Source organism: Siphateles boraxobius, unplaced genomic scaffold, assembly GCF_051911475.1.
Source record: "Siphateles boraxobius isolate OS27281-9 unplaced genomic scaffold, OSU_SipBor_1 33, whole genome shotgun sequence".
In the NCBI taxonomy this organism is placed as follows: Eukaryota; Metazoa; Chordata; class Actinopteri; order Cypriniformes; family Leuciscidae; genus Siphateles; species Siphateles boraxobius.
Window position 1 is genome coordinate 6,578,136 of NW_027508953.1, and position 20,634 is coordinate 6,598,769.

General features: G+C 35.8%; 1 protein-coding gene across 1 annotated transcript; it reads right to left on the minus strand.

The window, feature by feature from the left end:
• Positions 1-1,167: 1,167 nt before the first annotated feature.
• cers2a (ceramide synthase 2a) lies at positions 1,168-20,025 on the minus strand. The gene is made up of 11 exons (XM_077195194.1): positions 19,569-20,025; positions 13,585-13,758; positions 12,801-12,918; positions 12,433-12,551; positions 11,087-11,144; positions 9,816-9,866; positions 9,428-9,520; positions 6,251-6,379; positions 4,538-4,644; positions 4,118-4,271; positions 1,168-3,490 (listed from the first exon to the last, which is right to left on the minus strand). The coding sequence occupies exons 2-11, from the start codon at positions 13,755-13,757 to the stop codon at positions 3,350-3,352; spliced, it is 1,143 nt and encodes a 380-aa protein (XP_077051309.1). The 5' UTR covers position 13,758; positions 19,569-20,025; the 3' UTR covers positions 1,168-3,349.
• Between the last annotated feature and the right edge of the window lie 609 nt (positions 20,026-20,634).

Here is a 20,634-nt window from a genome sequence, read left to right on the forward strand (position 1 = left end):
ACCATGGAATGATTATGTAAAGTTACCATTAGAGGAAGTTAAATTGGTCAACTTATTTCTATGATAATGGTCACGACCTCTGGTTTGATATAGTCTCAATTAAGTGTGTATAGATCTATGGGGACTAAATATCATACTTAGAAATAAGCAAGCATGGTGCGGCATCTAAAGGTATTAATCAATTGCAAAAACATTTACATTTCAGATATTAGTTAATTGGCATATACTTTCTTTAAAAAACAAATATCGTTAATCATCTGCCAACAAGGCCATAAGGTCTGTGTTTTCGTAATCGGCTTGTTGTATGCAGGAGAAATGGGCAAAGATCTGACGACTTTTACTAGCCACAAATTGTTATGGCAAGGCGTCTGGGTCAGAGTATCTCTGAAACGGCGAGGCTTGTGGGTCGCTTCTGGTCAACAGTGATGTGAATTTACCAACCAGGAGGGACAAACCACAATCTGGTGACAGGGTGTTGAGCGCCCAAGGCTAATCGATGCAAGAGGGCAAAGACGACGATCTGATCCGAGCCAACAGAAGGTATACTGTGGCACAAGTTATCCCTGACCACCATCGAAATCTACAAACGTCAATGCAAGTATCGGAACCGGACCTTGGAGCAGCAGCAGAAGGTTGCCTGGTCCAATGAGTCCTGTTTTCTTTTAAAGTACGTGGACGGCCATGCACGTGTGCGATGTTTACCTGGGGAGGTGATAGCACAAGGATGCACTTTGGGATGACAAGGCGGTGGAGGGTGTGTGATGCTCTGGGCAATGTTCTTCGGCCATACATGTGGAATGTAAATTTGACACGTGCCACATACTTAAACATTGTTATAGACCGGGTACAAGCCTTCTTGACAACTGGAAGTGGCCTTTCAGCAGGATAAAGCACCCTGCACAAACTGGGATGTGCTGGACCAACAAGTTCGATCCACAGCGACTCCGCCTCACAACCTAAAGGACTTGAAGGATCTACTGCTAAAGCCTTGGTGCCAGAAACCACAGGACTCTTTTAGGGCTCGAGAGTCCATGTCCGGCAGGGACCAGTGTAGAATCAACAGCATATTAGGCAGGCAGTCATAATGTTTTGGCTCATCGTTGTAAGTATGTGTATATATATAAAATATATATATTAAAATAAAATAAAAACAAGCAGACAAAAGAAAACTGTCATCCACAAGAATCTTTATCTTTCAATAATGACAATGCAAAATACAACATAAAACACAGGCAGTTTGGACACTGATCAAACAGTTAATGTTTGTGCAGTAGACCCAGACTTGACAGGACATGGTGTGGGGATTGGTCTTGGCACTGGGCCACAAGGAGAGATGAATTTGAATGGATGTAAACAGAGGAGTGAGAGAGAGGAGGATGGTCAAGCTTAAAATCTAAATGTGATGAGGTGAGGAACACAAGGATAACAAGCACAAATGGAAACAACACAAATAAACATTTGCAAATAAGGCACTTGTGAAAACATTTGGAAACTTAAAATAACTTTTTAAAGCCTATCCAGATGTCCCGTTCCACTTGCAAAAGTGCACCTATATTGAAACTGACTTTCATATATATCATTAAAAAAAATTAAATAAAAAATACTGGACCACAATTTGTAAAACTGTTGCTTAATTATTATTATAGTAATAAGAGATAACTGTTAAACCTGACCTTACAGTTGACTGTGAAACTTAAAGGGACAGATCACCAAAACTAATCAATTATTCACCCTCATGTCATTCCAAACATGTATGACTTTCTTCTGTGGAACACAAAAGAAGATTTTGTTTTTGTCCATACAATACAATCAATGATGTCCAAATTTTGTCTGCATCCCAACGTTCTTCAAAATATCTTTTGTGTTACGCAGAAGACAAAGTAATATAGAGTTGGAATGATTACATTTTTGGGTATACTCCCCCTTTAAAGTTTCATATGACCACATGTAAACCAGCAGCCAATGGGCAAACATAACATATTGGAGGACATATTGGGCTAATTCCATATCTGAACTTTTTTTTTTTTTTTTTTTTTAATTATGGAATTTATTTCCAATAAATACCACAAATGCAAACCAGAGGTTCAGTTATGTCAAAATGTTTGCTGAAAACACAATCATTATAATGCATTTTACATAAGACAGAGTTACAAAGTGCATCCAACAGTCAATACTGATTATTGAAATAATTTATCATATTAATGGTAGAGACAAAAACATAAACTACAAGTTTTGCTGCCAAGTACAGTTTTTTGTTGTTGTTTTTCCACCTACTGCATAAATTATCAGCTTATCAGGCTTGCTTAAAAAATCTGGACCTTAAATAAAAATAATCTTAAATGAAAAACCAAAAAAAAAAAATCTTTAAAATAACTTGTATGTGTAACTGATATAACTAAGAATGAGTCTAACAGAAATGTGTTACAGGACACACGCTTAGCAAAACACAAATATTAGATATGAGACACACACACATTTGTTGCTTCATTACAAACACAACAGTTATTAGACAAACGTTAAATGCAAAAAAAAAGCAGCATACTGATTCAGCGACTTTGGGACAGGCTATCATGGCATTGCAAATCATCAAGTCTTTGTATCTCTAAAAGAAGCAAAACTGGGTCAATAATGTTTTAGTGCAACTGCATTGGAGAAAGATCAGTGAGGAAGACCCTTGGTATACACACACCTGCGATGAAGGTCATGTGTTTAATAAGGTAAGCAGGCGCGTGAAGGTCACTTGGTGAGACTGTTATTGTCAAGTGAACAAATGGGACATGAAAAAAGATGAATAATTCCAGTCAGTTTCTGGCAACTTCAGAACACAAATACTGGGAAATCTGACAGTTGACCAGAAAAAAAAAAACTATGCAAAAAACTTACTGACAACTAAAGGGAGGATAACAGTGTGTGATGTCCAAAAAGACAAAAAAGAAATTAAAAGTATGAACAGCAGTACAAGTTTGTACTAATAAGGTACTAAACTGGAGGGAATATTTCCAGTAGAACAAGTGAATGTTGGATTCACTAAAATTAGACAATCTATATCAATCGCATGAAAAAAAATGGTTATTTAATGATATAATGCCTGTTAATAGTGTTTTGAATAGTTTGCAAGGGGTAAGAGGTTATTTTGTTCCTTTTTTCTTTTTTTTTTTTTTTTAAGTACGTCTGTTTCCAAAAATTTGTTTCACATATACTACATGTATATATGTGTGTATTGTGTGTGTATATGTTTGCTCTGGGCCTTTTCAATCTATCAAACACCCCTGACATTAGTTTGTTGGTCTCTCTCGTCCATGTGCACATGAAGAGGAGTGTTGTACCTCCTCTCTCATCTCTGAAAGCATCACTCATTCTTGCGGTGATGGTTGTTGTTTAGGGGAGAGTGGCCGTTCTGCACTGCTCCATTTTTCACTGGTGTCTCGTCGTCCTCGTCCTCCTCAGACTCCGTTTCTTCTCGGTCACTCCTCTCGTCCTCCACAATATCCTGCGGCAGGACAAATTAACTTTGATGAAGCTTTAAAATCCTTGCGATTCATACATCTTACAATTTTATAAAAGAAAAAATCAGCTCAAACCTAAAAATTAAGCTCCTGTTATCGTTTTCTAACTCTCATGTCATTTAAAATGATTTATTTCTCTCATTTGGAAAACAAGGAGATATTTAGCAGACTGTTAAAGCTGCTCTTTTTTTGTAAAAATTAATTGGATGAGAACAAGGAATGGCGATGATCACCATTTATTTTCATTGTACAGAGAAGAGCAGCGTGGACAATCTGCTAAATATCTTTAGTTTTTTCCATGTTGGGAAAAACTATTTGATGGTAAAAAAATTTGAGTCAACCAACCATTTTAAAACGTACGCTATGTAACTTTTGGCCTTCTAGTTGTTAAAAAAAAAGACTATGCATTTTGCGGAAGAACATTGCTTTGGTTGTACTTTGGCTCTGCATGACTGAGTGGATGAATATGGTTTTATATATGGAATATGGAAAATATTTTATGGGGGAAGGGGGCTATTTTCGTCTTCTGGCTTTGAAATCAACAGTTACATAGTGCATGAATTGCCAAAACAAAATATCCAAAACAGTGCAGTCTGTGTTGGCTAACTTACATTGCCTGGCAAGAATTTGATAGCCATACGCAGGATGAGTACGGCCCAGAAGATGTGCAGACACAGCAGCACAAACAGCAGCCCGTTAAAGAAGTAATACCCAAAGAACGGACGATAAATAGTCACTGGATACACCCAGGTACAATACATGATCCTGTGAGGCACAGAAAAGAGAGAAAGTGAGAGTTTTACATCTGACATTTACCTAGCAGTGAAGAGAAAGTTTGGAGTTCATTTTAAAATTTATATAGCAATGACTAAAGACTGGCATTTTAACCAATCTTGGAGACAAGCACAAATGACTATTTATAGAGCTTTCATTTGATAACCCTTGACAAATATAGAAAGTGTGAAGAGAAATGAATGATTTCTAGTTTAAAAATAAACCATGGGATCAAAATAGAAAATTATTTAACTCACCCAAATGGGAAGATGACGAGTCGGGTGATTATGAAGACGACAGCAAATAAGATGAATATGTAGTTGCACGCTTTTCTCCAGCCGGCATAGTTAAACATCTTGGCAGACTGTTATAGGACAGACAGGACACGTGTTTTTGACTCTTGCACAAATGTACCACTAGGGAGCAGTAACACACCTGCATTAAAGGGTTAGTTCACCCAAAAATAAGAATTCTGTCATTAATTACTCACCCTCATGTCGTTCCAAACCCGTAAGACTTTTGTTCATCTTCAGAACACAAACGAAGATCTTTTTGATGAAATCTGAGATCTTTCTGTCCCTCCATTGACAGCTACACAACTACGACTTTGATCCTTCAAAAAGTTCTTAAATTGATGGTAAAACTAATCCGTAAGAAATGAATGGTTTAGTCAATTTTCTGAAGAGACACAATCACTTTATATGATGAACAGATTGAACTTAGGCTTTTATCCACATATAAACATTCATCAATTCACACATCAGTTGTGGTAAACGGAAGCTCAAGGATGTTCATTTGACGTACGAGAACAATGAGGTAAATTCCCGTGTTACACGGCCAATTGAGCTTCAGCAAAAGGTTTGTTCTCGCGCATCAAGCAGGTTCGGTTGAGCTTCTGTTTATATTCGCTGATCAATGTTTATATGTCAATAAAAGCTTGAATTCAATCTGTTCATCAGATAAAGAGTTTGTGTCTCTTCAAAAAATTTGGACTAAAGTAGTAGCATAGCTGGTCAATGGAGGGGTCAGAAAGCTCTCAGATTTCATTAAAAATAATTTGTGTTCCGAAGATGAACGAAAGTCTAAAGGGTTTGGAACGACATGAGGGTGAGTAATTAATGACAGAATTGTTTGGGTGAACTATCCCTTTAACAACCATGACAGACTGAAAAAGATTTACTGAATTACTTCTGGCTTTTACAGAATCTACATGAATTTAAAAGCATATGAAGCTCAGTAACAGCACTGGAAAAGATTTTTTTAAATATAAAACTTAAGCTTACAACTATCAATATAGGACACTTGTGAAATCATGCACTGGACAGGACTGGGATCTGGATGTGGATGTCATGAAACTCAATTCAAGTAGGCAATATGTGACAATTATTTTAATGGTGACTAACATTATTATTGTCAATTTTGAGAAGTCCATGATCAGACTACTCTCCTTACTAATTTTATTTTTTACATCGGATGAGATGCCAGCAGTACTTCAACCACCGAAATGGTATTAATTTTGCCAAAAAAAGTTTTCAAAAAGGTCTTAATTTATAATAAAGAGGTACCAGGCAGGTATTCAGCAAATATCAAAATAAACAAAGAGAAGCCAAAATTACAGATACTGCTATCGGGAATCTGGATGGCATTAGACTTCTCAGAAGAAGTTAGCAGAAAAACCATATGTAATTTGCTCTATGATATTCACTGAAATAGTGAGGGAAAACAGATATTAAAAATCAAAGTATGTCTGAAATACAAATTTACCAAACCTCTTCAGAGACAACTAGTCCTATTCAAACAGAATGAATCAACTCACCACAGTTCAAGCATTCTGTTAAACATTGACATACTGCTTTCACTTGAAATGCATTTATTCTAATGTTGCTTGAAAAACGTTTTTAATTGAAGTGTGACAAAGTCAAAGCTCCAGAGACAGTCTCAACGCTAATGTTCTTCAGATGTTCCATTACCTCCAGCAGATAGTCGGAGGCGTCGTGCACCAGCATAATGAGGGTTCCTGCTCTGATGTAGTTCACACACCAGGAGAAACTAATCAGCACGATGGTGGCAACATGGTGAACTATTTGTTCTTTAAAGTCCTGAGGAAGAGAGAACGAGAGGCAATATTATCTTACCAACAAAATAATACAATGGCTTTGGACATACATCACCATAGTGCCATGGCATTCTTTAGAGCACCAGGTAAATAATATAAATATGGAATACTACCAATCAAAAGATTGTGGTCAGTAATTCTTTTGAAAGAAGTCTCTTAAAGGGAGATGCATTTGTGTTAAAAAAAAAATTCATATTTACGCTACGCCATAACGCCCTACGCTACTTCTGATGTCATAAGTTGCGTAAAATGCGTAAACTGCTCATGGCCATTTGGCCGGAAGCTAAAATTTTACTTTGTAACATGTTAATATGAATATTTTTCTTATACAAACGCATCGCTTCGCTTAAGGAGGCCTTTATTTATTATTATAGTGCCGTGTAGAGCACTTTTATGATGAATAGATGCACTTTTATGGACTTCAAAACAGAAACAGCCATTATCAAGCTTGGAAGAGCCAGGACAATTTTCAATATAACACCGATTGTTTTCGCATGAGAGAAGAATGTCATATTAGACCATGATTTATTCACCCTCAAGCCATACTAGGTGTACAGTATATTCATTTTTGGGTGAACTATACCTTCAAGGCCTCATTTATGTGATAAATTACGGTATAAAACAGTAACAGCAAACCAATACACCAGGGTGACTAGAAACATGAAACTATCCAGCCTTGATTTCCTGTTTTACAGGAGTATAAATATGAGGAAAACACAAAGGCCAAATTCTCTTAATCATCCATCACAATGGGTAAAACCAAAGAACATAGTTCTGGGCTGCCTTTCTCAAAAGCATCGTGAGCCTTAGTGGAGCATTGGCAATGGTTCTATGATCTACTTAGGCTTTCGATGCTTTTGAGAAACTCAGAAACTCTTTAATGTTGTGGGTCTATTTTTCTGCAGGAGGTCCTGGACATCTTGTTCAGATAAATGCCATTATGAATTCTATCAAACACCAACAGATTAAAAAAGCAAAACTTGACAGCCTCTGCTAGAAATCGTATAATGGGCCGTGGTTGAATCTTCCACCAGGACAATGATCCAAAATAAAAATAATAAAACGACACAAAAATGTGTCACTCACCACAAAATTAAGGTTCTGAATTGAATAGAAAACTGAAGAGGAGAGTATAAACATGGACCTGGGAATTTAAAGGGTCTGGAGAGATTCTGTATGGAGGAATGATCTCTGATCTCTTGTCAGGATTTCTCTAAACTCATCAGGCATTACACGAGAAAACTCAGACCTGTTATCTTGGCAGGATGGGGTTGCAAAAAGTATTGAATAAAAGGCTGTCATTAATCTTGGCTAATGTGTATTAGAGAAAAACATTTATTTCATAATGAGATTTTGTAACATTAAAAATGTGTCACTTCAGAATACAAGTATTAATTCTAAAAAAATGTAACTGACACCAAACTTTTGAATGGTAGTGCATATTACAAAATATCATGGTATTATAATACTCACACCAAATCATTGTATTTCTTCACAATCAAACAAAATTCATACAACCTTGTACATGGTGCAGCATCATTAGATTATGCTAAACTGCATCTGTAATATAGCTTTTGCATATTCCTTCTCTTTTTCTATGAATTTAAGGCACTGAATTTGGATTTCACATACTCTGTTGAGTGTTATTAGTATGATATTGCTCCAGCTATTCTGTTGAGTGTTATTAGTATGATATTGCTCCAGCTATAGAGTCAAAGTTCAGGATGAGCACCATAGACTAGGTGACTGATTAATCAAACCATCAAGTCAAATAGATGATCTATTAAACTCAGTTTGTGAAAATATCACCAGGTGACATTCCATCTGTTGCATTGACTTTTTCATGTAGGATGAAGCTCGATTTAACGTACAACCCAAATGTAAATAGGCTTTGTGTGGATGTATCATCTTATAAGACTCTCGAATGTTCCTTCAAACTTTAGGAAGAAGGTACATTGATGCATCATCTTCATTCAGTTTAGTTCTGAAGCTTTATTCACGCAGTCGGCTAGAAGTTTAATGTATAGCACTAAACATGAGACATACTTCATGAAAAACTTAAAAAGATAACCTTATGTGTGATCGTACTGTTCTGAGACTCCAATTTCACTGCTTTTTAAAGGAGCCCATGTTGGAGTGCTGATCTTAGCTGGTCTCCTACTTTGCCAATCTTGTCTTCAGCCAGTCCTCAAAACCCCTCTAAAACCAGCTTTGGCATGTTTTTTTTTTTTTTCAGAGGGGTGACACTAAAATATTTGGCAAATGATGTAGGAAACTGCTGGTAAATTTAAGACTGCTATTCTATTCCTGTTGTGGCTTGTGGATCATTCTTTGTGCTGCAGACAGACTACCGGTATATAAAAGTCCAAATTTATGTTATTAGGCTCTGCGAGATGAGATTTTACGCAGGCACACAAGTAAAATATTAACTAACCTCACATGCATACACAAACACAGCAGATAACATCACACACCTGAAAGACATCTTGTGGAAATACTTGTACAAATAATCAACCTTTCAAAACTAATGCTGTGGAAGCTTGTTTCCACTATAGTGTAAGAAATAGTGCATAGTGTATTACTCACAATTCTTACTATATAACTAACAATTGCAAGTCTATATATAACAATTCTGAGGGAGAAAAAAAAAGCTAGAATTGCATATAAACAATTCTGAGGGGAAAAAAGTAAATTGTGAAATAAACTTGCAATTGCAAGTTATAAAGTTCAAATTGCAAGAAAGATTTGTGAGCTGACTTTTACTCAGAAATGTGAATTTATATTTTGTAATTCGTACTATATAACACCCACTTGCAAGTTTATCTCACAATTCTGAGAATAAAAAGTCAAAATTGTGAGATATAAATCTGCAATTGTGAGAAAAAAAGTTAGAACAGTAAGATAATAAATTCGCAATTACTTTTGTTATTTTTATTACGTGGCTGAAACAAGCTTACACAAATACTGGATATTTCTATTCAAAAGATAGACTTTAGTTTTTTTTAGGCTTTGATATTCTCAGCACACTCACTTTTCGCTTGACGTCTGACGCTACGCTGAAGAGGAGTGACATGTAAAACCCTAGTTCGATCATATAGTACCAGTACTGAGAAGGCAGCAGCGGCTGTAAAGAGAGACAGAAAACAAAGAAATTAATCAAATATGTTTGAAAGATGACATCTCAGTGTGACAATCAACAGAACAGACGTCATGATCCAAAGCTGTAGGATTATCTGGAATCAGTTTGCATATTTCCAATGGCAAATTCAAAGTTATCTGCACTCTTCAAACACTCTCATTTACATGCTGTAAGCTTATCAACATGAAAGTTCACTGAAAGATCGCTTTAGATTAGGACATGGTTGTGAAGACCCTTTTCAAATCTACAAACAATAGAAGAACAAAAGAAGTGAACATACTAGCATTGGAAACCCCGTCCACATCTCCTCCATTTTGTAAAACCAAGGTTTCTGCAAAAGACAAACAATATGGAGAGAATATGAGCCAAATAAGCTCTCACATTTCATCTCAACAAAAGCAATGCAGGTCACAAGTATGCGATTACACGATTTAAAAACATGATGGATGAGTAATGGTTCACTAGTATGGGTATTTTAACAGCCAATGGCAAAATCTAGAGAGCAAGTTGGCTGATACCTAATGTAATGGTAGATAGAAACCACCAGTCAATACTATAAAAGAGCAATTCAAACTTTTTCTAATTTGCTTTGGGAAAAAAACCTGGATTAGCAAACATTTGGAGACACTATTTAAATTGAGGTTTTTCATGATCTTAATATTTTAATTTTAAGGTCTTTTGCTTAAATGCTCAATTTGTTTTGTAGACAAATATAATTTATGCCTGTGTATGAATTTCTTTTAGTGTTTTATTTTAGTGCATGTTATGTCATAGTTTTGATGACTTTAATTTTATTCAAAAATGTATAAAATAGCAATAATAAAGAATAAGTAAGTTTGTCCAAACTTTGGATCTGTAGTGTACATATATAATTATAATAGGATATACATGTAAATATTAGGAAACAAGACGTCCACGATATTGCTGAAATTAAATGGATACATTTATGGATAAAAATGGGAAATCTTCAAATATTTGAATGAATTGTGAGTAAATATTGTATAAAACAAACAAACACTTACTCAAAATTCATTCATATATTTGAAACCAAAAAATGTGTACTACCCCTAGACAAAACTAACATTTTGAAAATGGTACAAGCACCAACCAGGCAAAATTCAAAATGACTACAGCCATACTAGCAAATATATAAATTAGTGCTGTCAAATCAATTAATCACGATTAATCACATCAAACATAAACGTTTTTGTTTACATAATATATGTGTATATAATATTTTATATGTCTGTGTGTATATACTGTATACACACACATAAATTTGTGTATATGTACAGTAATAGACCGACACGCACCCACACATACATATGTATATATATATATATATATATATATACCAAACATATATTATGTAAACAAAAACTATTAAGTTAGATGTGATTAATTGATGTGAGAGCACTAATATAAATATTATAGGCCAAAGTAGGATTCGGTTCATGCCCATAAAACTCAAAATGAACAAACATTGGTCGATATACTAGTATATACTGAAATAATAATAAATAGGAAAAGGGAAGCGTTTGAAAAACTTACGTCAATAAGTGCAGCAAGGCCAGCAATGAAAGCAAGAAGGTAAAAGGTAAATCTCCAACTGTAAGAAAATGTACATCCATTTCAGCAAACGACATATATCAGTAACATAATATGAAAAGCAATGCATCCCTCATATCAATAAATGACATTATTATTTGGATTATTGGTTCCAAAACATTATTTGATCACCAGCCATTACATTTTTGCCTTATGAAGTTACTACAGGACACAAAGCAACAAAATGTACAAAAACAAGCCAAAACAACACTGATAGAGTCCACTCACAATACAAACTGTACTATTACAAGACCACATCACGAACAACAGCACCTAAGCCTATATTTAAAGCATCTATAATCTACTATTGTGACTGACAGTAGGAGACGGCATGATAACAACCTAATTTAAAGGATGTTTTCAAAGCTCAATACAAGTTAAAAGCTATTGACAAGCCTTTGTGGCATAATGTACATTACCACAGAAAATAAAAGACGCAATTACAGTAGTGCACTTACAAGTAAAACGGGTCATGCACTTTTGAAATATGAAGCTTGTTAAATCACCTACATGAAATATATTTGAACTGTAAGGTTGTGTAAATTGTAATTTGTTTTGTAAGTGGATGAACTTCAATGCAAGTGGAAAAATGCTTTACATGGCCACGAATTGATAAAACTTTGCACAGACATGGTTGGTAAACAATATCACACTAGTCTTGTGTTGAAACGTATAATATTGAAAACTGTACTCTCGAAACCGTGAGGATTGAGATGTTTCCTGCTCAGCCTGGTTATTTTATCTGCATTTTGTTTTTAATTACATGCATAAATTTTGAGGGACGGTTTGAAAATATTTGAAAAGGTAATCATCATTATCCCAAATGCTTCGGATAAATCTTAACTTGTATTGAACCCTGCACATTCCTTTAATCGTTTAAACGTGTTGGATGCGTTTCTGAAGCACAAGACAAATAGATGTTGAAATGTCAAGGGCGAGATATTAAAGGACCAATCCACAGTTAGTAAAACAGAGTGAATTTTTTTTTATGCATGTGTACATTAGCCAAATTTTATTCCGTTTATTAATACCACATACCGTTTCTCCAGTGTGAAATAGACTTCCTACCACCTAATGGAAAATGTATGTTTTTTTTCTTTGTTGCACAGTGTATATTGTGTAATAATTGCATACCGTACCATTCCCAGATTACTCAATCATGTTACTCAATCATTTTATGATGTTTACGAGCAGTCAATTGCTTTTTGCAAGACTTGATGCAGAATGATGCAATTAACGACCATTTATGAAAGGATGGGATCGGACAGCCTGTGCGCATCGCTCTGTACCTGGCCTCTCTGAACTTCTTCAGCTGGTTTGGTCTCTCTTGATTCCGTCGTCGCCGGAACCATCTGTGGATATGTCTCTCTGAGTACCCGGTCTTTTTACCTAAACTCTCGATTTCGCCCTGTAGAGTAACGTAGAACATGAAGGGTCCAGTAATGGTGAAATATGAATTAGATATGTTGATTACAAGTAGACTGAAAAAAATTCAGTGCAGAAAAATGTGCATATACAGCACATTCAAGTAAATTGAATTTCTGCATACATTTATTTATTTAACAGAAGCTTGCAAATGAGGGAACATTCAAAAAGAAAATATTAATAGGGTTGTTCTGTATTGATGACTTGGACAGTGTAGAATGTTGAATTGTACCTGTTTGGGATTTTTACTTGTGATTCTGAAGTACGACTCCATTATAGGGTCGTGAGCCACTCGCACTCGGGTTTTCTCCTTTACGCCCATAGCTGTGGCCAGACGAATGGCCACCGTCCTAAAGTTGATGAACAGTAACAGAAAAACTGAAAACACTGCATCAATGTTAACCATATTTAAAACATTGATCATTCAAAGGTTAAGTGTTTGAAATTTCACACCATGTCAAACAGAATTCAGATTGATTTCTGAATGATTCCATTTACAAGACAGATGATGAAATATCAAATATCCTACTTCTGAGCTGCAGTATACACTTGTTCACAGTAAGTTTAATTCATTCCATATTACACTCCTTTAAAGGTTTCCGGTCGCTAAGATTTGAAAAAATATTTTTGAAGAAAAGTCTCATATGCTCACCAAGGTGCATTTACTTGAACAACTACAGCAAAAAAAACAGTAATATTGTGACATTTTATTACAATTAGTTGTCTATTTTAACACATTTTAATGTTATTTATTTATGTGATGCAAAGCTGAATTTTCAGCAGCCCTTATTTCAGTGTCACATGATCCTTCAGAAATCATTCTAAATATGTTGCTCAAGAAACATTTGTTATGATTATCATTGTGCTGATTAATATTTTTTTGGAATCAGTGTTAAATGTTTTTCAGTATTCTTTTATGATGAACAGCATGTCTATATATGCACTTCTGATTAAAAAAACAATATTGACATTGGTGTTTGTTAACCACATAAAAACTCTCATAATCTAATGCTGACCTTTCAAAGACCTGTCGTATGATAAGGAAGACGAGGGCGATGGGCAGGGTCACCCAGAGGTCAGATGCTTTGGAGTAGATGACACCATCGCGATCCTCCAGGTTGGCCCAGCCCAGGCCTTCTGGAAACCACAGTCTCTCGTTCCAGAACCACTCTCTCAGCCCGGACAACATCCTGATGTGGAGAAAGACACACGTATAACATATTCAGACATTTTGAAACACTAGCCTATTATTAAAGGTGATTTTCTGGGGCTTCTGGGAGACACATGATACACACACACATCACTCGCACACAGAGATCGGAGTTCATGCTGCGCATTGACAGAAACTCGAGAAACGCTGCTCTGCAACTTTTTGAATTTTAGTTAATCCACTTACAACACTTAAGTCAATTTACACAACCTTACAGTTCAAATATAATTCATGTAGGTGATTTAACATACTTCATATTTCAAAAGTGCATGACCTTGTTTACTTGTCTTTTTTTTTCTGTGGTAATATACATAATGCCATATCCTCTTTACCTACCTTTTCCAATGACAGTTTAGGAGATATTCACTGATAATTTTAGATAAAGTTGCTGTAATGGGTAAAATCTTAGAAGTAAGGGTTAAGGATCTAAATTAAACTTAAAGCTGCTCTTGACCATTCATCAGAAGTGAATGGTGATAGAAGCTATCAAACTTTTAAATTCTCTTAAAACAATCGATACACTGTATTCCTAGTTTTTATAAGAGCTATGTGTGTGTGAATCAGTTACTCTCTGAAAATCTTCCCATCTCATTCAGGTTACTCAAGATCAATTAAATGACAGGTTTGGTGTCAATAATGCTTGATTTATCTTTTTCTTATGCCTAACTTTTTTTCATTGGGACTAATTTGAGGGTAAGGATGATTTTTTTTTAAATAAAAAAGCAATTTTACAGCTTCAGAAGACTTATAACACAATTCATAACACATGAGTTGTGGACTCATATGAACAGAATACTTATCCATTTTCACATAAATTGGTGTATTGAATTGAACGAGACGAGTTTTAGAAAGAATGGATTCATGAATGATTTAAAACAAATGTAGTGAAAGTGAACGGTGACAGGGGTTGCATTATCCCCAAGATCTGCTTTTGGGTTTTACAGACAGAAAGTCAAACAGGTTTGAAAAATCACAAGGATGAGGAAATGGTTTTTATTTTCACAACTATGACGTTAATTACATTACTAAGAGTAAATTTTAAACTTTGTAGGGATCTTGGCATAGCATGCTGAAATACAAGTTTGAACAGGAATGAAAACCTCTTGTAGAGCTGAAAATCAAGTGCCAGGACCATCCACCAGAAAAGCGAGAAAAAAAAAAAAGAATCCTGGCGGAAAACAAAGCTGCTGCCGCGTATTTTTAATTTTCAGACTCATTCATTAATTACCTCAAATTTTGGTGTGGCAATTAATACTGTTCCGGGTGTGTGTTTCCACGGTTTGCCGCGTGTGTGTGTTTACTACTCACTGCTCCTATTGTGTGTGGGATGGGTTAAATGCAGAGGAAACATTCTGAGTAATGGTTACCATACTTGCCCTTCACGTCAACTGTCCCTTGTGAATATTTTATTTATACTGATTGCATTGGGCAAAAAGGTCCATTGTACAATGTCAACAGAGTAACAATTTAATCTATGAAGTTGTGATGTCATCCGCTTAAGTTGTGAGGAATTCTGTTTCCGGGTCCAAGCCTTCTACTCGTTTATGAGCACTGTTGATTCATATCACACATTTAAGATAAGCTTTTTAAATGGTGTACACTAAACAGTCTCACTCCATCCAAGACTTCAATATTTTAACGATTCATACAAGCTGAATAACTTTGATCATTTGCGTATAGAGATAAAGGTTAGGATCGTGATTTTTCAGTAGTATTACAGTGGCACTGTGAGTGTACATTAGCACTGTTTGTTGTTTGCTTTAGGCAGCTGATAGAGCTTTTGGACGATGAACTTTTAATTAGTGCACAGCAGTCAAGATGTTAATGCAATTTGTACTTTTTTTTTTTTACATGTAACATTTGTTTCCATGCATTTTGTTGAGATGCCTTGACTTGTATAGCCTATTGTATATAAATGGTTGATTATTCATGTTGCTTATGTATTCATTGTTATTTGGCCTATTACTAGATTTTTGTAGTTTATGCAAGTGTATGTATTAAAACGTATCTATAATAAGTATTCTTATTTTGTATTTGGTTCAGTTTGTTTATTACCTTAGACGTTAATGGTAACGCAAAGAAATAAAATGCTATCACAATGCGATCACAATGGTTCCTCAGAGAACCTTCCTTTTGAACGAGTTCTGCTGGAGTGGCAAAGTGAGGAACCTTTCATTTTTACAGTGAACAGAGGAATCATGTAGGATTCACAAAACTTGCTTCAGAATCGTGGCCAAAATCATTCAGTGTGTACCTGGCTTACGTTGCTGGCTTGCAACAGGCTTTAGAATCTGGAGCACACCTGATAATGCCTTAAAATACTGTCTATGGAGGCAGCTCACTAGTGTTTGAACAGAGCATGCGTTTAAAGTACAATATTTACACATTGCACTGCCAATAAACCTTCATAGAACAGAAGTAACACATTAAGAGGACTTAATAAAGATTCAATGCTGCCATTCCCTTAGCAAACACTCATGTCATCCACTCTCAATACTGATAATCCACATTATTCATTCAGAAACTAAATGTGAGCTGATGAGCTATCATTAACCACAAAGGAAGTAAACCTCCTGTAAAAGATGAGCTCTCCTGAGAGGGACATGAACACATCCCTAGTACAGATTGGTGAACCATTCACACGGGTCCAAGAGAATATGTGGAGGACTTTTCAATGAAAGCTCCTCCTTATTCTCGTGCTGTCAGTGACACGGTTTGAGCGGATGGGTCGACAGCTGTACTGAAGCCTGCTCTGTTTCAATGGAATCATTCTGAGAGGTCAGCATGACATCATGGCCGCTGTCATTGGCTGGCAGCGGCTGAAAAGCTGCACTGTCACCTGTGGTAATGAGCACTGCATGGAGCCGGCCAGGCTTGAGAATGAGACGGATTCTCTCCCCCTTGCTGTGCCATTCTGTGTGAATGAAGAGCTAAACGCACGCACAGTGATAATACAGACTGTCAGAATGTTATCCGAGCAAGGCTTGAATATATCCGCAATGACAAAGCGTCAATAAACTTCGATAGAGGACCTGCACTGTTACGACTGAAAATTCAATCATAGATGACTTCATAATCTTTCCTTTTCAATTATATTTTGTTGTTGAGCGGCAATCCAAAAAACTGTTTATTAGAAATCACCACAGCTACTAATGGATGCTTTCACAAACTTTGGTGAGTTTGAAATAGCAAAATGTCTCTCAGAGGACTTAATTTCCGAGCATGGAATAAGACATTAGATTTTGAACAAGGAGTCTAAAGCCTGTCTGGAAAAGTCAGCTTTTGTTTGCATTCCCTCTCAGCTTTGAAGAATTGTTTGGTTAGCAAATACACAAACTATAAAGAGCAGCTGGAGAGCTGGAGATGTGTTTTTGTTCGGGAATGAATCAGTGACTCATATTTCTGACAACCTGACAGAAAAAAGATAAATCAGCTTTGGTGTGTTTTGTGTGAAAAAAATGCATTTGATGCTTAAAATTGTGATGTAGGGGAAGTAGCAAGAGATCTTTTATTCCGTATTGTGACATATCCGAATGTAGCGGATTATCGGAAAGGAAAAAATGTAGACCGGGACTTGGTTCTTTGCATCAGTTGTTGATTGGATTCTGAGATGTGGCCGTGAGACTTAAACGGACTAAACAATTGGAGAAAAATGAAACATGCATGGATAAGTTGTTCACAATGAGATTTATAACATGCATTTAGAATTTTCATTTCATGCTGATTTTAGGACGTTATATTCGTAATTAATTAAAGGATTAGTTCACTTTAAAAAAAAACATTTGCTGATAATTTACCCCCATGTCATCCATGATTTCCATGTCTTTCTTTCTTCAGTCGAAAAGACATTAAGGTTTTTGATGAAAACATTCCAGGATTTTTCTCCATATAATGGACTTCAATGGGAACCAAGCAGTTCAAGGTCTAAATGACAGTTTCAATGCTTTGTTTTCAAAAAAAAGTTTGTTTTATAAGCACAAATGCTCGCCTTGCTCTTATCTGTGATGCGCGTTCGTGACGTCATGTAAAATGCAATAACGTTGAAACGAACGCGCATCACAGAACAGAGCAAGGCGAGCATTTGTCCTTATAAAACAAACTTTTTTATTTATTTTTGAAATGACCGATCGTTTCACTAGATAAGACCCTTATTCGTCGTCTGGTGTCGTTTAAAGCCATTTGACGCTGCATTGAAACTGTCATTTGGACCTTGAACCGTTTGGTACCCAGTGAAGTCCATTATATGGAGAAAAATCCTGGAATGTTTTCATCAAAAACCTTAATTTCTTTATGACTGAAGAAAGAAAGACCTGGACATCTTGGATGACATGGGGGTGAGTAAATTATCAGCAAAAGTTTTTTTTTTAAAGTGAACTAATCCTTTAATGATTTCGGTGAATAATTGAATGACTATTTAATAAAAAGTATACATATTTGAACACAAAAGACGTTTCATGTCAAAATATGCCTATACTTCCATATTATACAGAGTATACAAAAAGTAGTAGGTCATATGAGTATTATGTCCATTTATTCAATATTCATAAAATAGTAGGCGCAAAATATGGATGACCTGACCGGATAATCTTTTAGTGAACAATTTCATTTAAAACATAAAGGACATCGATTTTTCTTTTGCAAACTTAAAAATGAGTAGGGCGCAACAAAAGTAAAATAAATATACATATATAATATTTTCAAGTCCACTGGGAAGTTAAGTCAGGTGCATTCAACTCAATTTAGTCGGAGCAAGATGATGCCGTTCCTTCTCCTAATCAAAATACAGCAAGGTTTTTGAAATCTACTTCTAGAAAATGAACAACAAATTATGTACATCAGGTGTATTTTGCAGTTTTATGTTTTTAATTAATTAATGAAGTCATTGTAACTTTATCATTACATATATTGTTTTTATATTATAATGCTACTATGTTTTGTGCAGTGAATTAGCTTATTTTGTTGTAAATAAAAAAGCCTAATAAAGTCACTTTCAGCCAGGGTTCTCACTGACACGCCCCAACTCGAAAAGAAAATCCAGAGCTTCCCACTCGTAATTACGACTTTGTGGTGGCGTGAACTCGTAAATACGATCTTTTCGACATGACTTGATCGCACCATTATCCTTTTACTCCACGTATGCCATGACGTCATACATAGGTATGAGAGTCCACTTCAAAGCCATTGAGCTCGAGTGCAACACGAGACGATAATCACAAGTTGATACGTTGATGATATCGTACAGGAGATATCAGTTAGCCTTCCATTATAACGGTTTACATTAAAACCTGCCGACGTCCTTTAGCGTAAAAACATTCATGTCTAACTATTCGCTCCTGATGGTCTGCAAAAGACTATCAAACGTTAGGTAAAAACTAATCCTACATTTCGCATTGACTCACAATGCATTATCCGAGCAGCTTTCAAACATGGAACCCGCTACTTAAACCAGGAGAGAGAAAACATTGTAGGTTTCCCAAATTCTTGATGCTTTTCGACGTATTACTACACGAACAAGTTTACGTCAGATATTTGTTCGTAGTCGTGTTGTATTCACAACGGTGCATACTTAACATCACGCGCTACTAAATTTGAGTGTTACTTCCATTGCGCCGTTCCCAGTGTAGGCCGTATACATCATCAAACAACTGACTTCAAGAGTCGATCGAGCCAAAACAAAACATTAGGTTAAAAATACAACAAATATGAATGTTTGAATAAATGTAAGAAAAGGACAGCTCAACTACAAAGAGCGGCGCGGGAATGAGTATAACTGCGTATTACGGTACTTACTTTCAGCAGCAGTGCGAAACACACGGATGTGAGCGCGTGAGGAGATGAGATGAGGTGGATTTAGGAAAGGTGCATGAAAAGGGGTGTAATCTCGCAGTTATTCAAGGCAATCTGTACAATTGTGATCGTTCTTCATAATCCATAATCCAATCTGTCATCATAGTTTTCTTAAATCCGCTTAATAAGAAAACAACGCCAAAGGAAGCTTGGCGTTAAAGCTGACGTTCAAACTCTTCCACTTTTTGGTGTTTTCCCCGCTTCGTTCACTGTTGGTAGGTCGAATTATAAACTTTTCTCTTCACATGTCCGAGTTTTAAGTGTCTAGACGTACTTTTGCCGGGTGTTGTTGAGAGCCGAATCGAGGTAGGCGAATGAAAGACCGAAGAGGAGGGCCAAAAAAACGAGGAGTGCGATTCTTAATATGAAGGGCGGGGCAGAAGCTATTTAAGGTGACGTTAAACTGCATGTGAGTTGTGACGTTTTAAGAATGACGAAACCTTTGAGGAAGCTCTGTTATTGACTGTAAATTACTAGGGTGATTATTTGTGGTTCTCAATTGAAAAAATTATCATTGAATTGGAGGTACATAATACCTGAAGACCCATAATTGCATTACAAGGCATTTCATGACAATGACACAAAGTCCCTCCAATTTCAGATTTGTATCTATATGGATTATAGAGTAGCCTAATCTTATTTAAAACATGATGCATTTGTTATATACACCTCTCAAAAACAGTAACTGTTGCTATTAATATTAGTTAAGCGTTTTTTAAATAAAACAGCAAATTTAGTTTTGTCCATCTTACAGTTGTTGAGAATAGCAGGATTGAATAGTAGAGTCTATTCAAATAATTTGTGAGGAATTAAAGTTCATACAGCCACTATAAATATGCAGTAATGTTGATACACAGCCTTTTCTAAAGCCAATGATATGAAGACTTTAGCATGTACATAAGGAGTGAAAATATGTTCTGCTGCAAGTTGGTAACAATATATATTTTAAAGATCACAAAATATCACAAATATTTATTCCGGTAATGACACACAGACACAAACAAAAAAA

Bases quoted from the DNA above. Each gene is read 5' to 3' on its own strand.
- cers2a (XM_077195194.1), bottom strand. From the start codon at position 13,757: ATGTTGTCCGGGCTGAGAGAGTGGTTCTGGAACGAGAGACTGTGGTTT. The intron at 4,645-6,250 runs GTAATGGAACAT...GTCCTATAACAG, and splicing joins CCTCCGACTATCTGCTGGAG to TCTGCCAAGATGTTTAACTA. The intron at 3,491-4,117 runs GTAAGTTAGCCA...GTCCTGCCGCAG, and splicing joins TCAAATTCTTGCCAGGCAAT to GATATTGTGGAGGACGAGAG.